The sequence below is a fragment of the Triturus cristatus genome, chromosome 1_1, assembly GCF_964204655.1.
Source record: "Triturus cristatus chromosome 1_1, aTriCri1.1, whole genome shotgun sequence".
Lineage (NCBI taxonomy): Eukaryota > Metazoa > Chordata > Amphibia > Caudata > Salamandridae > Triturus > Triturus cristatus.
In genome coordinates, this window is record NC_140579.1 from 524,234,401 (window position 1) to 524,252,089 (window position 17,689).

At 41.7% G+C, this 17,689-nt stretch overlaps 1 protein-coding gene across 1 annotated transcript in view; it reads left to right on the forward strand.

Annotated features, from left to right (window-relative positions):
• LOC146870551 (transmembrane protein 98-like) overlaps positions 1-17,689 on the forward strand; it is a 378,347-nt gene that overhangs the window by 275,714 nt on the left and 84,944 nt on the right. The window contains exon 5 of the mRNA XM_085599684.1: positions 10,203-10,318. Coding sequence (XP_085455810.1) covers positions 10,203-10,318 — 116 coding nt within the window. The remainder of the gene's footprint in view (positions 1-10,202; positions 10,319-17,689) is intronic.

Consider the following 17,689-nt stretch of genomic DNA (forward strand, 5'->3'; position numbering starts at 1 on the left):
TCATCATTTCTTGCATAAAACTGCATCACCTAGAAATGTATTTATGTATAACCAATGGGAACATTGTCCTACACCTCCAAAGGCTAGCTCAAAAACTTTTGCAATGAAATTTCCATATTTTTCAGGGTTCAACTTATCAAATCCAGAATCGTTTTATTTTAAAAATATGAATAAGACAGGAACGAGAAATATGTTAACAAATACGAAACAGATTTACTCTGCAGCCTTTATTGCCCAACTGTCTAGACAAGGTTTCGACTTTTGGAAAGACAACATTGAGACAAAATCTGTCTGGGGTACTAAATATTGGCAAGTACAGGGGGTAGAAGCTTTGTTTAGAGCCTGTATCATCCCTGAGCAAATTATGTTTTTGAATGACACTGTCCAGCAAACGGCTTGCCTTGGATTAGCCAGGATCAAAGACATAAACACACCGACAATACCTATACCTGCAAGTAATGGCACTACACGGGTGGAGGTCAACGTACATAATATTTTGCATCATAACAGCTCTGGTCCACAGACAAGAATAACTGTCAAGATCGATTCCTGAACAAAACACAGGGTTTCACTATCAATAGGCCAGACCCGCGCTATGTTCAAAGACAGCATCCGGGGGTAGTAACAACATACAGTGGAGGAAAACTATGCCTTTATTGGCTAGAGAAAGCTACACTGAAGGATGTAAAACAACACTTGACTTTACTTCAAGAAGGCGCAGACCTTAGGGAATTCTTGCTAGGACCAAGAAAACCCCATCAAAAACGTTTCATATATGCCGGTATCTACGCTGCTTATAATGAAGCATGGACGGTTACCCAAGCAGAGACTGCAGAACGAATATGTGAAATTGATTGCATTAATTTAGAGAAAACTCTCTCTGTAGTAGACAATGGGTTAACGACTCTGTCGTCCAGAATATATTCATTGGACAGCATTGTGTCTTCTGTCATAGACATCATGGAACAGGACTTGGTCATGTTGCGACATGGTCAGTCTCAACTGCGTTCTATCATGCTATTAGGCTGGGCACTACAAAACTTGCGTGCAGGCTATGTGTCTTGGCGTTTAATCAACACTACGTCACTGTTTTCAGAATTCAATCTCACTGATAAACAGATCAGACTGGCACAAAGGGGAGCAGACTACACTATGCTGAGCATTGAAAAACTGGAAAAATTACCATTCACAGTGGCAGAAAAACCAGTTACGGAGCGGATCATTCATGGTAAAATTCCTCTGCCTGTTACAACTTTCCATTTTCAGTATTGCCTAACACATATATCAGTGCTTAATTTGTGCCGGTGCTTTCCGGTGCAAAGCACCGGCACCTATTTCTCAGGGCCGGGTCTATAGTATTTGTGAGCATAGTTATGCTCCAGAGGTGTGTGTTGCAGGTGCTTACTTTTTCATGGTGGAGTTTATGTCACTGCTTGAGGCTTGATCGGGGTCCGTCAGCTGCGGAGCAAGGAATGAAGTGGTGAGCAGGGCTGTGGTCGGAGGCACCTTCAAGGCTCTGCAGGGACAGGCAGGCCTTAGAGCAAATTGAACAGGCAGGCCTCGGCGTGAACGGAAGAGGCAGGTCTCAGCACAAAAATCGGCTTCCGGGGCACTCCTAGCAGCGCGAGAGCTGGTTGGTTGGTTGTCCCTATCCAAGACCCCGGCCACAAAGGAGGGCTACGCTTGACACAGCTCAGGGGTCCTGCGCTCCCTGACACCTTGCATACTTTAAATGCAAAACTTTCCTTCAGACAAACCATGCTCGGGGACAACAGGAGCGAGATCCCCCCTCCCCTCAAGCCTCCACCTCGGCTCTCTCTGGCCAGGACGTGGCTGTGTCAGTCCCCAGTGCTCTCGGTGTGTGTGTGTGGGGAGGGGGGGGAGGGGTGCTGGGGTTTGTGTAACAGGGAGTGGGGTGAGAGGGGCGCCGGGGAATCTTACTTGTTTCCGTTTCTAGGCCATAACTTTGGGAAGGGCAGAGTAACGGGACATGCTAGCACAGCTGAGCGAGGCGCAGAGACCTGCCAAGAAGGGACGGGGTGTGAGGAGGGAAGGGAAGAAGTGGCGGGAGAGGAGACGATGATGAAAAGTAGGTTTAAAATGGGGACGAGAGAGAAGAGAAAAGAAGAAGCGCAAACAAAACCGGAGGAAGGTGAAGCGCAGAGAGCGAGAGTGTACGGAAAGAGAGAAAGAACACTAGATGGAACAGAAACGTACAGATACCTAGGAAGAGAAGGGGCAGGGGAAGCAAGAGGCAGGCAGCGACAGAGCCGGAGGAAAGGTATGAGTGCATGCATATTTATATTCAACTGTTAATGTATCGATTTGATAACGTTTATGTGTAAATATCATCTGTGAATATAAGGTTTGTTTGTGTAAGGACTGTTGTATTGTGTTCGATTTTTGTTTTTTAAAATTCCAAATAAATCATAATCAAGTGATCTGTTATAATTATTTGGCATCGGGCTGTTAGGGGTATTGCCTTATAAACCCCACTGCGAATGGTGTCTTGTCACCTTCTTTTAAAGGATTTCATGGCAGACTGGATCTTTCAGTGCTCATGCCAAGTGATTTGTGCAGTCAGTGTGACAATGTTTGATTGTTGATAATGATATGTGTTGTCCGTTTCCTGGGTGTGGCCGGAGGTCTATCTACCAGGCTTATGCGCCAACTGGTGATCTGGTTTGTTTATTATCATACAAGTTTGCATATGTGTGTATTAACTTGATGTTGTGGGTGCTGTTTGTGAACTTGGATAGCCAACTGATGCCTTTCGTGGGCTGTGTTGTGTGGAGTTAAGGAGCTCTGTTTACACACATTCTGTTGTATGTTGGTGGGTCCTGATGGTGTGTGCAAGCGCTGTTGTGGGCACAGTAATATACATCTAAGTGGTACACCTGTGCAGTGCTGGAAGTGTGTTAGGTGTTCCATCTAATATTTTGTATTTTATGATGCTCTGCGCTATTTAGAGCTGTTGTGGGCACACTGACACCCGTGACTCTCTGACATATGTATATCTGACCTCGTGTTTGTTTGCCCAGAGTTCTGTCTAACTCAATATAATATTTTGACTAATTAATAACATGGCGTTACTGAGCGAGGATTACCAGGTTGAAGACATTCCGCCCAACCAAGGCAGTAACCAGATGGAAAATAAACTATCTCCACCCCCCTTCCCACTTTGAACCAAACGTTTCAGGGATGGGGAGTCGTATACAATATCTTCTTGTGCAAGGAATAAGATGCTTCCAAATTACTTTACCCTTTTACTGCCATGCGGTGAGTAGACCGATTAGGGCAGCGTTCTCATTATATCAGTTTAACAGCCTCTTTAATTATGACGTGGCTCCTTTTATATCTGGCTCTGGATTCTTGCAAGGTTCTCACTTTGCCACCTTTCCACAGCACTGCATACAGGGACTAGAAGTAGGCGGGAAGCGCTAGTTCCTGGTTTGGAATGCCCCATGAGGCTGTGCACACCCATAAACTTGCATGTTAAAGTGTATTCACTAACTACTCTGCAATGTATAGCATCACTCAGCAATTGCATATGACTTTTTAGCGTGGCACACCGGAGAGAATACGCTTTTCAGAGATTCAGCGAGCAACACTAAATTAACGCATTTCACTTAATTAAGGAGAGCAGAGGCTGCCAGAACAAGGACCACAGTTTATAATTTTGAGGTTAAGACATCTGTAATTGAATTCCTCCACACTCTTTACTAAGTTGGCTGGCCTGTCATTTTTTCAGAGTTTGCGTTATAATAATAAATTCCAGCGTATAAATCATTAAGGGCCCATATTAGCTCTCCGTACATCCAGTGGTCTCTCTGTATATGTGTTAGCCTGTCTTCTGATCTATCAGACCATGCGTCAGCTTCATTGTATGTTTCTATGCCTCCAGGTCTGTGTCCTGGTCCGTGGTAGGTAGACCCTCCAAGACAGTGCATGCACTGATGTAAGGCATATTGTGGGGTTTCTAAGACCATACATTAGCTTAGAGCCCTCCCATTGATTACAACTGATTGGATCTCCTGCCATTCTCTTTTGCCTGCTTCTTATTCGAAGGGTTTCCTTCTCTCACCTGTGTCTGCCCCTCCCAAGAGCACTGCCAATTTACTTGCGTCCTTCCCAGTGCTTAATTTGTGCCGGTGGTGTCCCACAAGAAAGCCTAGGGTCTCGAGTTGGGTAGAGCCAACCCAGGTCCACCCTTCTTTTCAAAACATTTCAGGAACAGAGGAAGGCAAACTCTGAAAAGGAAAGCTTACAGCGATTCCATCTCAAACACCGCAGGGTTTGGTAACTGCCCCCTCCCAATGAGTCTGGTGATAATTATACATCTAGGGATTTCTGGAGGAAAGGAAGTAAGTAAATCAACAGAACGTATAAAGATCACCCCCTCTCTATGCTCCTTCTTTAAGGTTCAGTCCAAAATGCGAGAAGCACATAACTCCATATCCCCTTAGTCCTCTCCTAGTGGTCGGAGCAGAGTCACAGGAAAGCTACACCAGAACTGTGGAGGAGGCAGGGGAAGAAGGGGCTGTCCCTCAGTATCTGCTTTTCTTCCCCCATTCACACCTCACTCCTTTTCTTCTCTCCATTTTTCCTTCACTTTCTGCCCTACGTCCACGTTTCCTCTTAATGGCCGCCTCCCCTCAATAACTGCTTTTCATTTTACACCTTTCCATCTTTCATTTACACTCTCCTTTCATGCGATCCCCGCTGTCTGCTCTTCTTCCCTTGCCTTTTACTCTTTCCACTTTTCATTCTCATCATGTTTCACTCCATTCTTGCATTCCCAATCTCCTGCTTTCCCCACTTCTTTTCACATTCTTTGTCTACCTTTGTATCTTTGTATCTATCCTTGCCTTCAGACTTCTCCTTCTTCCTCCCTTTCCCTTTTATGTTTTTCCTTCTCGTACATATCTTTATATCCACTCCAGGAATCTGTGTTTGATCTCAGGGTCATACATTTAAATCTTGGTGTGGTCACTCAGTCTTTCATCTTTCTGGGGTCGATAAAATGAGTGCCATTGAGCTGGATAGCAACATTTTGAATTTGGTGTCAAGGCCAGCTCTGGTGAATATGTGCTTTACAAACATACATGGTGTGTTAAGGACACATAAATGTATTTTAATCTTTTGTTTTTCAATTTCTTTGCAATATTATACTGTCATTATTCCCTCTGTCCCTGCTTCATCCAGTACCTTTCAAACTCGCATACATTCCCTTGACCTCCTTTCTTTCCTCCGTCCCATCTTTTTCCTTTTTCTCTTCCTCCGCCCCTCCATCCATACCTCCTTTCTTCTTTCCATTCTTGCTTCCATACATCCTCATTCATTCCCCATCCTTCCTCCCTTGGTGCACTTTTTCCTCCATTTATTCCTTACTTTCTTTTTTTCCCTTCTCCTTCCTGCACCCCATTCTTTAATTTCTTCCTTTCTTATCCTCAAACCTTCCTTCTGCTCTTCTTCCTTTCTTCTTTCTATTTATTTATTACACATTGTTCACTTCTTTTCTCGCACTATTCCTTAATTTCTTCCTTTCACTTTTTCTTATTTTCTCCTTCTTTCATCCATCACTTATTTGTTTCCTCACTCCAGTACCCCCCTTCGCGCCTGCATTTGTTGCTGCCTTCTTTAATGTATTCCTTCCTTCATCCCTTCCTTTCTTTTGAACAGTGCAGTAGAAGCACATTCTCTTTAGTTTGCAAAACTGCTTCATGTACTCAAATGACCTTTCCTAAAGCTCCATTTTGAGTTTTATATACATTCTCTAATTTGAGTTCATTTTTAAGTTGTTGTCATAGGCTTCCTAAATGTTATATTATGTTATGTAATATTGATTTGTATAGTGAACTAATCACTCAAGAGGGTATCCAGGTGCTTGGGCAGGTATGTAGGTGTGAGGCCCCCGAGGTAGCGCTGATGTGTTGAGGCTTATGGTTATGGGCGGAGCCAATACATTAAGTGGGTGGATCCACTGGAGGAAGTGGGAGGAGCTGGGGGAGTGGGTGTGGCCTCTTAAAAAAAATTTGAGCACCTGCACTTAATATTTTACAAATTAAGCACTGACATATATAAGTAGGCAAATAAGAAAGGTTCGGTAAAGGATACATCAAGACACCCTGGGATTTACCTTACACACATAGGTGTTGGAGTGGGGAACGTGAAGTGTTTCTTAGCGGTGAAAACTGTGAACACATACTAAGCGGTTGTTCTCTCCTTTATCAGGGTATTAACTTACACAGGGGCCTGTGATGGTTCCACTACAAACTTATCCTGTCACCTGCAAGGTTCACCGGCTGCAGTGATTAATCCAATTTTTGGCCAACTTTCTAATGGGAGTTACATTATGTTAAATGATCACAGCTGCTGTGGCATTTTGCCAGGTATTCCACATCTAGTTACGGTTACATCCAGGGTCACTTGCTGTATGCAAGTCTTGTTTCCGCAAATAAACACAGTCAGGGAGTCGCCTTTAGGGCCTTCACTGAACATCTCTTCTACACGAATTGATACTCTAAGCAGAATGAAAGCCCTTCTTTTACAAAAAATAGTGCCACTGACCTCGGCCAAAGATACCTATGATCTCCAAATCGCAAGGACTTCGGCGGAGATACATACCCTTTTGTATACAAACTGCCCTGTACATTTCTCAGAAATGTTAGGTCGTATCTTAAACATGTCTGATACGAGTGGTATTATACATGTATTTAAGAACATGTGTGCAGGACTGTTAGCACCTTTTCAAGCAGTCCTCGGAATTTTTCCAAACTTCGAGCACTCTGTGTTTGGCGGACTGCCGCTCCTTTTAGCACTCGTTGCAGGGATCCTATTTTTGCTCCTACTGCTACGATATGGCAAGCCACATCACCAGCGTCACTCCAGGCACCATAGAGAGAGCTCTAATGGAGATGAAGTGTCGTGAGCGCATCGTCCAAATTTTGGGTTCACCTCGTCTACGAGAATTAAACACCACATGGTTTCTGTAATTCAGACCAATCTGGCAAGATTGCATCTTGCCTGTTCTACGCTGCCTGCTCTGCGGTGAAGAATGCGTGCTAGACATCTGTCTAACACTCCTATCAGTCATGCCTACGGATATCGATACTCTGCTGGACCCGGTAACGGCTCATGCTCTGTGTTGTCCCCAGCGGCTACCAATCCTGATGACGGCATTCATTGAGATCTCACAGACGCTAATTGCTACTGCTGAGGTATGAGAGGACACAACAGGCATGTAGGTAACATCCGATTCAAACATTGCTGATGCAACCAATGCTGAAGGCGATAGTTTACATCTATGTGCAGTTAATCTTCTAAATGAGGTATTCCAACTTCCACCTACAACGGTAGACTACTTTTTGTCTACAGGATTAGAAGATTTCAGGTTTTCTCCAGGCCCACACACTGACTTTTGATTCAGGCATACAGTGTTCCGATGAGACTCTGAATTGTGCCTTTGTTCTTTTCGGACAATGGATTAACTTTGGAACTTTTTCCTATGATTTTTTTTTCCAAATTTGTATTTTGTGGCACAAGTAATCTACTTATAGTAGAACCATTCATAGAGAACAGAATTCTTTGAAAATCTTCCAGGGACATTATGCCACCTTGTCACATCAACAATTGATTTGTGTTAACCTGATATGAAATGGTTTCGGCCCTTTTTCTTCTGTATTAACAAGCCATTTCATCATATGTATATATTTCTGGTTCATACTTGTTGGCATTTTCAATGCATGCATATACTTAGAATGAAACATTGCTTTTAATATGTACAGAACCTTATGCATAGCAATGGTTTTTGTAATGCATTTTTAGGACATATGTTTTTAGATATGTTTTAGCATGTTTTAGACTATCATACAATACTCTTTTTTAAACATGTTTACTATGTTTAGGATTTAGCAATGTCGTTCATACGAAACTGGAGTGGGTGTTGTGTGTAGATTTAGTTTCCGTATATAGGTTTCCCGATTTATGCCCTTATACAGGTACAATTCATATTGCCCTTATTTAGGCATAGAAAATCCAGCCCTTATTTAGGCATTGTCCATGCTAACCAAATACAGGCATGGTCTCCTACATCCGTCCATCCACGTCACAACAAGTTCTTGGAAAACCAGACTCTTAAACCTTTAGGAGTTTTCTTTGCTTGGATATTGATTTCTCCAAGAACTCATTTAGTATGCATGAACATCTATTCCTTAGGGGTTCAATGATGACGTTCCGATGCCCGACTTTTACGTCAATACAGGCATTCCTAAACACCTTCAAAGTATAAATATACCTGCACTTGCCCTGGCAAACCACGGTTCCGGAACGGTCCAGCTCGACTGCCTACTTGCGGTTCGCCGCGGCAAGTTCGGAAGGAGATCGAGGCCCAGCCTTATGCACTGACCAGACGCTGTCATCCTCCTCGCACAGAATCCAGCTCCAGTGTTTCTGACTCCCCTTGCGGGGTGTTAGATATCGAGTCCCGCAAAAGAGATTCCAACCTCGCACATTCTAAGGTATGGAGCAGTCTAGAAATTAGAGAAACTTTTGACAAATCTTGGCAAAACTATAGCTGTAGCTAGCTATACTTTAGAAAACAGCACCTACCTCTTACCTCGTACTACACTTAGGTTAGGTATACTGGGGTAGAACTATTTAGAAGCATCAGATGAGTATTCACATTTTAGCCTGTGTTATTTATGTATGTATTTTATGAATATATTTCATAGCTACAAACCATGCTATTGCAGTATTATTTTATCTTACTGCTAACTCTGTGCATATTGTACTTCGCAGCCTGTCTTACGATTGTAGCAGTTCATATCTCTTGCATGAGAAATAAGACTGTTCAGTAAACCCTTTTTATTGAAACGCCCGTCTATCTATTTCTGTGCAGCTCTGTAGAAACAAAGCATGCACGATTGACTGAGTGAAACTGTTATCTATTGTTTCCACGGTTCTAAGATTGTTCCGACTCAAAGGGAAACAAAGTTGCCATGTTTATGCGGGTGTCAGAAACTAATCCCTTCTTGTATATTTGAGAAGTTTCTAGTGACCTCTGAGTTAGCTGGCACACACAAGTAATTACGTTTAATGTACTCAATAGAGACATACTGACCTCAGTCCTATGTCATATATATAGTGTATATTATTCCAATGTGCAGAGCCTATCAGGGATATAGGAACTACATCACACCTCAACCTGGATTTATCACAACAGGATTTTAACATTGACAATGATCTTTTTATTGTATATTACCAAGACACATCAAAAATGATTTGATATACTTTAGTGTTTATAAATGCTGAATCATGCTTTATAAAGTAGATCGCTGCCATGAAAACTTTTAATATAAAACCACACGGCACTGATAGAACAAATAAATACTTCATTCTTAATTCCAATATCTATATGTTGTTGTACTGTGTAGGGGACCCACACACTGGCAGCTTCCTAACAAGAGTGACATGCTATCACAATTTGAAAATATAAATGCCTATCCTCTAAACAGTATTTTATTAAAGACACACCTCACTGACCATAGCTGGAGAGAAGTGCTTGTCATATAACAGGAGACAAGGTCTTTTCGTCGCCTAGTATCCAATAAATCATACATTTTAAGATTGTTTACACATATCATTTGTCGTCCAACACACATAGTACAAACGCAATGGTAAAAAATACACTTTGCAATAAATGCATGAGACAAAATTGTAGGATTGTGGAAAAAATGCTGAGAAGCTGCAGCCACACTCCTTCGCCAAATCGTTGTGAACTCACAGGTTATGTTTTTCATTTCACCTTCCAAGTCTTAAAATGCAGTTAAAACGAAAATGCCTTAGTCACAAATAAGTGGGCCATCGGGGTAATATAAAATGCTCAGTACATTACAATACAAGCCCATGAAGGCTCCACCTGCAACTGTTTATGTGCCCTAGAGCCTCTCGGGATTTATTTCTTGCTGGATTATGTGTGAGGCCGTAAATCACCTTTCAAGTTCCATCTTGATCTGTAGCTCAGTTCATTTCTTTATACCTAGTGAACACGTGCACTATTCCTGGGTGGCCATTTTGACAATAGTCGAAAAGTTGATCTGTCACTGAGCAGAATGTAAACATGATATGATTATAACAAGCAACATGAATGACACCTCTGGTCCAGTCATTCAGTCATTAATAATATACTAATTCCTTTACAGATTTGTCACACTTTGACTGAGAAGCTTGTTGCAATGACTATGGGATCTGGTGTGAAAATGAAGTCTCTGGCTTGCCTGAGTGACATCATTGTTGTTGCCAAGAGAATCAGTTCAAGGTTAGAGGCGTTCATTTACCATTCCTGTATAATCCTGGTAAGGCATGCACATTTAGTGATCACAGTTGGCCTGGTCAGAAATTGCAAATTTTGTTGCCAAAATATTTGGGGCGGGTTCTCAACTTAAATAAAAACACAAAACCTATTGTTCGGAGTGATGTAAATAGGGAACTGTGGGCCCTAGTGAAAGGAGGGAAACTAGCCCCCTGGCTGCTGGTCTGATTGCAAAATACAGCAATCACCAGCGGTTCGGTGGGCTCATTGGTGCTCTGGGCACTGTTGCCACTTCACCTGCACGTCATTGATAACTATGTCATACTTGGTCCGCATCAGCTAGTGGCCTAACTGTCCAGGACATTTATGACTAAATAGACCTGGTAGAAACTTGCCTCATTCCCAAGGTGCACCCAGGAGACCCAGTGAAGTCATGCACTGCTGGAGGCCTTGGCCAAGAGTGGGCTCAAGGAGTAGTTTTCTTTTGAAGATCAGAGGGCTTAGCTGGGTCGGTCAGCTAGAGTTGGGAGGCGGAGACGAGCTGATCACAGCTGAAACAGGGATTTATTTTTGGTGCATGTACTTTGTATAGTTTGGATGCTATAAAATGTATGCAACATCTTTTTGTGGTAAAGTGAGAACTTAGGGTAATTAAGGTTAAAAGCATTAATCTCTCTTGTTCCTCAAGACTCAGTTATTGGGATAGCTTCAAAGCTCTCATACAGTGCTGTGTGCATTCTCAAGGTGGAGAAGACAGACCATGCAGTGTTCACCAAGTCTGTGGGGACTGAATATGCTCAACGTGGTAAATAGTAGTTTTATACAACATTTAGCAAAGATAATGGAAGGCTATTTTAAGTCCAGTTGAAAAGGGCTGAAGAGAACAGATGTCTATGTATGTGTTTCCAGGCGGTTACAGAAAGGCACACACACACATATTTAAGGAATCTTTCTCCTAATGATCTTGTCAAAGAAATAAGTTATTGGATGACCTTTAGGTTACAATGCTAAGTGATGAGGTGGTGGAAAGAGTACAAAATGAGGAAACAGTATGTCTAAATTGATTATAGGTCGATTGTTGAAGGTTTACCAATACATGACAAAGTTGTTTTAATGTTGCAGTAAGAGTGCCACTTCGAACCCAGATTCACTGCCACTGAGAGTGGCTAGATTCACTGCCCACTCCCAAGTATAGAAGTTATTAAGGACTACATATTTTCTAATGTACGCTTCCACCACTGATGGTACCCTTCCATATGCAGGCTCAAAGCTGAAATATGCTTGAAGAAATGAAGGACCCGATGCCATGCACTGAATCTATCCACTGTATCAGTCGCAATTTTACCTGGTAATCATCGTCCTTGTGTCATCATTTTCACTGACCTAGCAGGGCAGTATTTTTGGCAATGGGTGAACTGATCGGTTATTGTAATGCCATTTTCCCCTTTTTAGCTAGTGGAAATAATGTGCAAACTTGGTTAATGACCACAACAAAGCATCATGCCCCAGTACTCCAAAAATCCCATATGCTGATGCGGAAGCAGGACTCCAGGATGCCATGACTTGACCAGCATAAGCTACTGCTGTGATGACTAGCGACCCCATTCCATGTAGCAGCACAGACCCGCAACGACAGAGGTTTGTTGAACTTGCATTCAATGTGTCTCCTAGAAGTGGTACTTCTAGAAAACAAACATGGGTGAAAGACAACTATTTTAAAGAAAGTCTAAACCATCACCAGCACCTAACCAAGATGATAGTATAATTGATATTCATAAGTCATTCATTGGACAATAGCTCATAATGTAGATTTTCATCAGCTTTGATGGACAGAAAATCGGGATTTTATTAAAGACATGAAGCCTAAGATTATTGCAATCTCCCTTTATTGCGCCACCCACAGCAGCACCTTTAAAGAATTAAGAACATTAACCAAAGTTCTAAACATTAACAAAGGGCCAGACCACCAGCGTTCTTCCTTCTTTTTTGTACACTGCTTCAAATTTTAAAACATAAGTCCTTTAAATAACAACTTGAATCCATGCGAAAAGTATACACTTTTAACCACAAAACTTCTTTGTGTCTTATTGTTGACCACGTCCTGTGAAAGAACAAACAATAGTCATTAGACAGGGTTGGGTGAAGGGAGGGATAATATTAGCCTCCGTGTCTTTAATAAAATCCAGATTTTCTGTCCATCAAAGCTGATGAAAATCTACACTTTATGGCAAGACCGGAGGCTAAGATTATTGCAAGTTAAAGCTTCTCTATCAAACATGAAGCTGCATTAATCACAGGTTTAAAATAAAACGTCCGAAAAACAGAGTCAACAGACCAATCTGCACATCTTAAAATATCATGCAACGCACCACCCAACATAAAAGCTTTAGTAGCAGATGCACCTCTCACTGAATGTGCACCAAACCTGTTCATATCAACACCCGCATTCTTCATCACTTCGTTCACCCATCTTGCAAGAGTTGGGCTAGATACAGCCCTGTGTGGTTTTCTATAATATATTAAAAGTTGTTTCTCATTACAAGAACTAATACCAATAGTCCTTCTCTCATACTCCTTCAAACAACGCACAACGAATAAACATTCATGTTCATCAAAATAAGGTTAGAAAATAGTTTCTGAATTGGTTTTGCATAGGTAAAAACAAACACCCTCTGGATTAAAAATCCTAGCAAAGTCATCCATAGCTTTCACATCTGAAACCCTTCTAAAAGACAGTAAACACAACCACATGGTCAATTTACCACTCAAAACTCTCAAATCCAAAGCACAATGTTTCCTAAATTCTCCAAATAAGATAACACTTTAGAAACATCCCAAACAGAACAATATCTGTCCACAGGAGGCTTAGAAACTCTCACGCTTCTCATCAGTCTGTTCACCAAAACATTCTGTCCCACAGATAATCCATTAACCAGCAGCAATGGCTGGTCTATGTAGATTGATAGTACAGTAAACTAAACCAGCACCAAACAAATTTGCTAAATAATATACTATTTCAACAACATCAACTGAAACTGGATCAAAATCCCTCTCCACACACCAGCGAATCCATTTCTCCCATGCCAATCTATACATCTTCCTGGTTCCTGGAGCCCAGGATTCTCTAATAAGGTTAGAAGCGTCTTCCGAAAGACCAGGCACTTCCCAAATTCTTCATGCCATCAGTTTCAACTGATCTGCTAACACCAATTCATGATGTTCCCCCAACGGACCTATCAAAATGTCTTGACACATAGGTAGCAAAATTGGATAATCTATTGACATTTCTAAAAGGATTGGGTACCAGATCTGAGATTTCCAAAGAGGAGTTACCAACACAACTGTTTCCTTCCATTTCCGAACCATCAAGGTTACCCAAGTTATCATGACAAAAGGAAGAAAAGTATAAGGACGAAGGCCGCTCCAATCCTGCCTGAAAGCATCTATCCCTTCTGATTCCGGATCCGGACGCCAACTGAAAAATCTCCCCACTTGGGTATTCCTCCTGTTCGCAAACAGGTCCACATAACAAGGACCCCAAATTTCCATTAACCTCAAAAACACTTTCCTGTGGAGACTCCAATCGCTGGAATCTCTGTAATTCCTTGAGTACCAATCTGCTTCCACATTTGTCAGACCTGGAATATGTTCCGCCTGAACCAGGATATTCTGTGCCAAACAATAATCCTAAAATCTCTTGCTAGATCCACCAGATTCTTTGACCTTGGACCCCCTAATTTGTTCACATATCTCACTGCTGTTACATTGTCCATTCTCAACAGGACTGGGCAACATGCTTTGTCCTTTGTAGGGAATTTATATGAATTTCCCTTTCCTCCAAAGTCCAAATTCCTCCTGTCAAAGTTGCACCACAACGAGCTCTCCAGCCAGTTAAACTAGCATCTGATTCTATAATCAAATCCGGATTTACTCCGAAAATTGCTTTCCCATGCCTCCATATTTCTTAGCCACCAAACAAGTTCTAACTTCGCTTCCTCTGAAAGAGTAATTTCCTCCGAATACTTCAAACCACGCCTTAGGTGACTGCTCTTCAATCTTTAAAGAGCACGATAATTCAAAGGTCCTGGAAAAATAGCTTGAATAGTTGATGACAACAACCCTATAATCCTTGCTAGCATTCTCAACGAAATCACATCCAACAACAGAATTCTTCGAAGTTACTTCCTTATTCTCTTTATTTTTTCCATAGGTAATCTCAATTGACCTTGAATGGTATTTATCAAAAACCCCAAGAACTGAGTCTCTTGACTTGGAATTAAGCATCACTTTTCCCTGTTCACTACAAACCCAAGACTCTCCAAAAGACCCATTGCCAACTTCGTATGTTCCTGCACCCTCAATTTCTCTTGATCCATAATCAAAATATTGTCCAAATATATTATCACACAAATTCCTCTCTCTCTCAAAAAAGAAACAACTGGTCGGAGCATTTTGGTGAAACACCACGGGGCAGAGGATTACCCGAAGGGGAGACAAACAAACTTCCACAACCTTCCTCCCCATCTGAATCTCAGAAATCTCTGTTGTTCTTTGCATATTGGTATTGTTAAATAAGCGTCTTTCAAATCTAGACAAGTCATCCAGTCTCCTAGCTGTAGCACATGCCTCAGCATATGCATACCTTCCATTTTGAAATGATGGTATTCTACCCAAACGTTTAATTTCCTCAAATTTATGATTGGTCTCACACCTTTTCCTTTCTTTTCCACTAGGAAAATATTGCTTACAAACCCCACAGAGTGATCTAATTCCTCCACAATCGCACCTTTCCTTAATAACTCCTTTACTTCTGCATCCACTAGTTCTGTTAACTTTGAATTGAATCTTATTATAACCGGCCGTTGTTTTTGAATCGGTTCTTCTATGAAGTCTATATGATATCCCATAGCAGTCTGAAGAACCCACAGGTCCTTTGATATCGCACACCAATTGTGATAAAATTGAGCAAGTCTGCCGCCCAACTTTACATGGATAAATGAAGAGTCTACACTTATCTGATCCTCTTGTCCCTCTACTCTCTAGAGTTTCCTCTCTGCCCTTGAGGGTAAAAGTTTCCTGGTTGATAACCACTTTGTGACTGGAACTGGTAACCTCTAAACACTCTTGAAAAAGAGGCCCTTGTCCACGGCCGGAGAAATTACCTCTATTTCACCCTGCCCCACCAAAAACACGAGGGTCAAAGACCCTCTTAATTTCTCGTTGAGACATTCCATTAGCCTCCATGCCACCTTCATTATTGGCTAATTCTGCCAATTTCGGGTCTATTTTGAGAAGAATACTTTTTCTTCTCTCCACCGAGATGGCTGTTTTTGCAGTGCCTAGCAAACAAACAGCTCTTTGAATCCACTCTCTTAGCTCTTCCACATCCAGATCTCGCTTCCCCACATAAGCCTCTTCAGCCATATCAAAAAAAATTGTGAGTGGACCTGTTAGATCCAGAAGCCTGTCTTGGCACATTCTTAAACCTTTGTCCAAGCCCTTTTTAGGGTCTTTACCTCCTTTCCCTATAAAAGCTATTATCTTAGCGTCTAGATCTGGAGTCATTCCAATCTTATTAGCCAAATTGGGTTGTGGACATTCAGACCTTACGTTAATCTCAATCTTACATCCTTTGGAATTTGTTTCCTTAACCATAGTTCCACATATTTTGCTATGTGTGCAGCCGGACTCCATTCAGGGGAAAGTGGATGCTTTAACAACATTGGGTCAAACATAGATTCTACAAGTGGGTCCATGACCCCACAAAGGCCATCTGCCTTATCATTTAACATTGTTTCCAGACCCATATCTTTTTCCAGTATTTCCACTTCTGAGTCAAAATCAGGAGCAACTCACCTCTATTTCTTCGCTTCCAGAGGATTCATCACAGACAATGGTACTATTGATGCAGCGGAGTTTACCAGCTCTATACATACATACACACAACACTCATTTGGGCCCATAAACATTCATACATTCAATGAGCTAGCAAATATCCGCTGGTCATCAATTTTGATTTACCTCAGAGAACTTTTACACCAGTATTCTTACCATCCCTGTCTCCTAAGTAAATGTACTTTGTCGAAAGATCTAGTAGTAGTTTAGAATAGGGAGGAAATAATAATACATTTAACCTTTATTCAAAGAACCACAGACTCAGTAGGAGTTTTAAAGGTTTATCTGAATTAATAATTTTTGTGAGTCAAGTCAGAATACAAGTAGATACACCAAATTCTCCAACAGGCAAGAATATACAGTTAGCTTATGATCATTATTAGCTAGAATCTTTATGATGACAGTACCTGAGGAGAGAAAAGAACAGAGAGAAAATACAAAGCACAACCCCACAGAGCTATATTTACCTAGAATGGTGTGAGGACCTAGACATCGGAATATCAAGGATTCAGGACAGGTTCGGGACCGGGAAGGTGATCTCTTCTAGTGTAACGCCAGCGTTACACCCCTCTCTGGTGCTACTCTCTCCGGCTCGGGCTCGTCCGGACCCCTTTCTAGATGTGCCTCCTCAGTTGTTCCGCGATTTTTCCCTAGTGTTGGATTCTTCAATCAGATTGCAGCAAATTCGGGCAGCATCTCAGCATAGCATCAGCATCAAGTGGGTCAAGTGTATCTAACTAACTAGAACTTACCTCTGTTATACCAATTCAAATGTATGATCCACCCCCAAATGTTTCAATTCTATGTACACCCCTCAATTTGATTGGGCCAGGCAGTGGGGTGAGGACATCACACCATACTAAGTGCAATAACTTTCTTTAGTTCTATTGTCTAATTCCCCGCGCCTTAATTTTAATACCCACAAGCTTTATTCCCACAAGCATTTCATATGTGGATCGATAAATCTGTAATACAATGTTTCAGCTTCTTCCTCTCATAAGGTCAGAAGTTGATCTTCCTATGTCCTTGCTGGGCACATGGGTTGGCAGCCATTCACTGACTTCATTGGTCTCAGGACAAGGATGTAGAACGCATGTGTAGTTGTCGCAAAGGATAGGGACATCGGTCACCCTCCAAGGCCCAAAAGTGAGCTATTAATAAAGTCACAGAAAATCATATTAGAATACAAAATTAAATGAATTCACTGTATACCACCTACTTCTACTCTACCCCAATTTACTTAATATATTCTTTGCATTAGTGGCTTAGTAAAACTTGCATAGGTTAGTTTCAGCACGGCATGTGCGTTAATGCCATGTTAAAAGCTTTTGCGCAGCTGCAAAGATTTCCCACCAAGCGACAGGAGACATCATACTACGTAGATGCAGTAGACGCATGCGCAAAAGAGTTCCTGCGTTTTTGGCAGCCATTTTAAGGACACTCGGGTTACTGGTTAGTAGAATACATAGAAAAGCTTCCCCT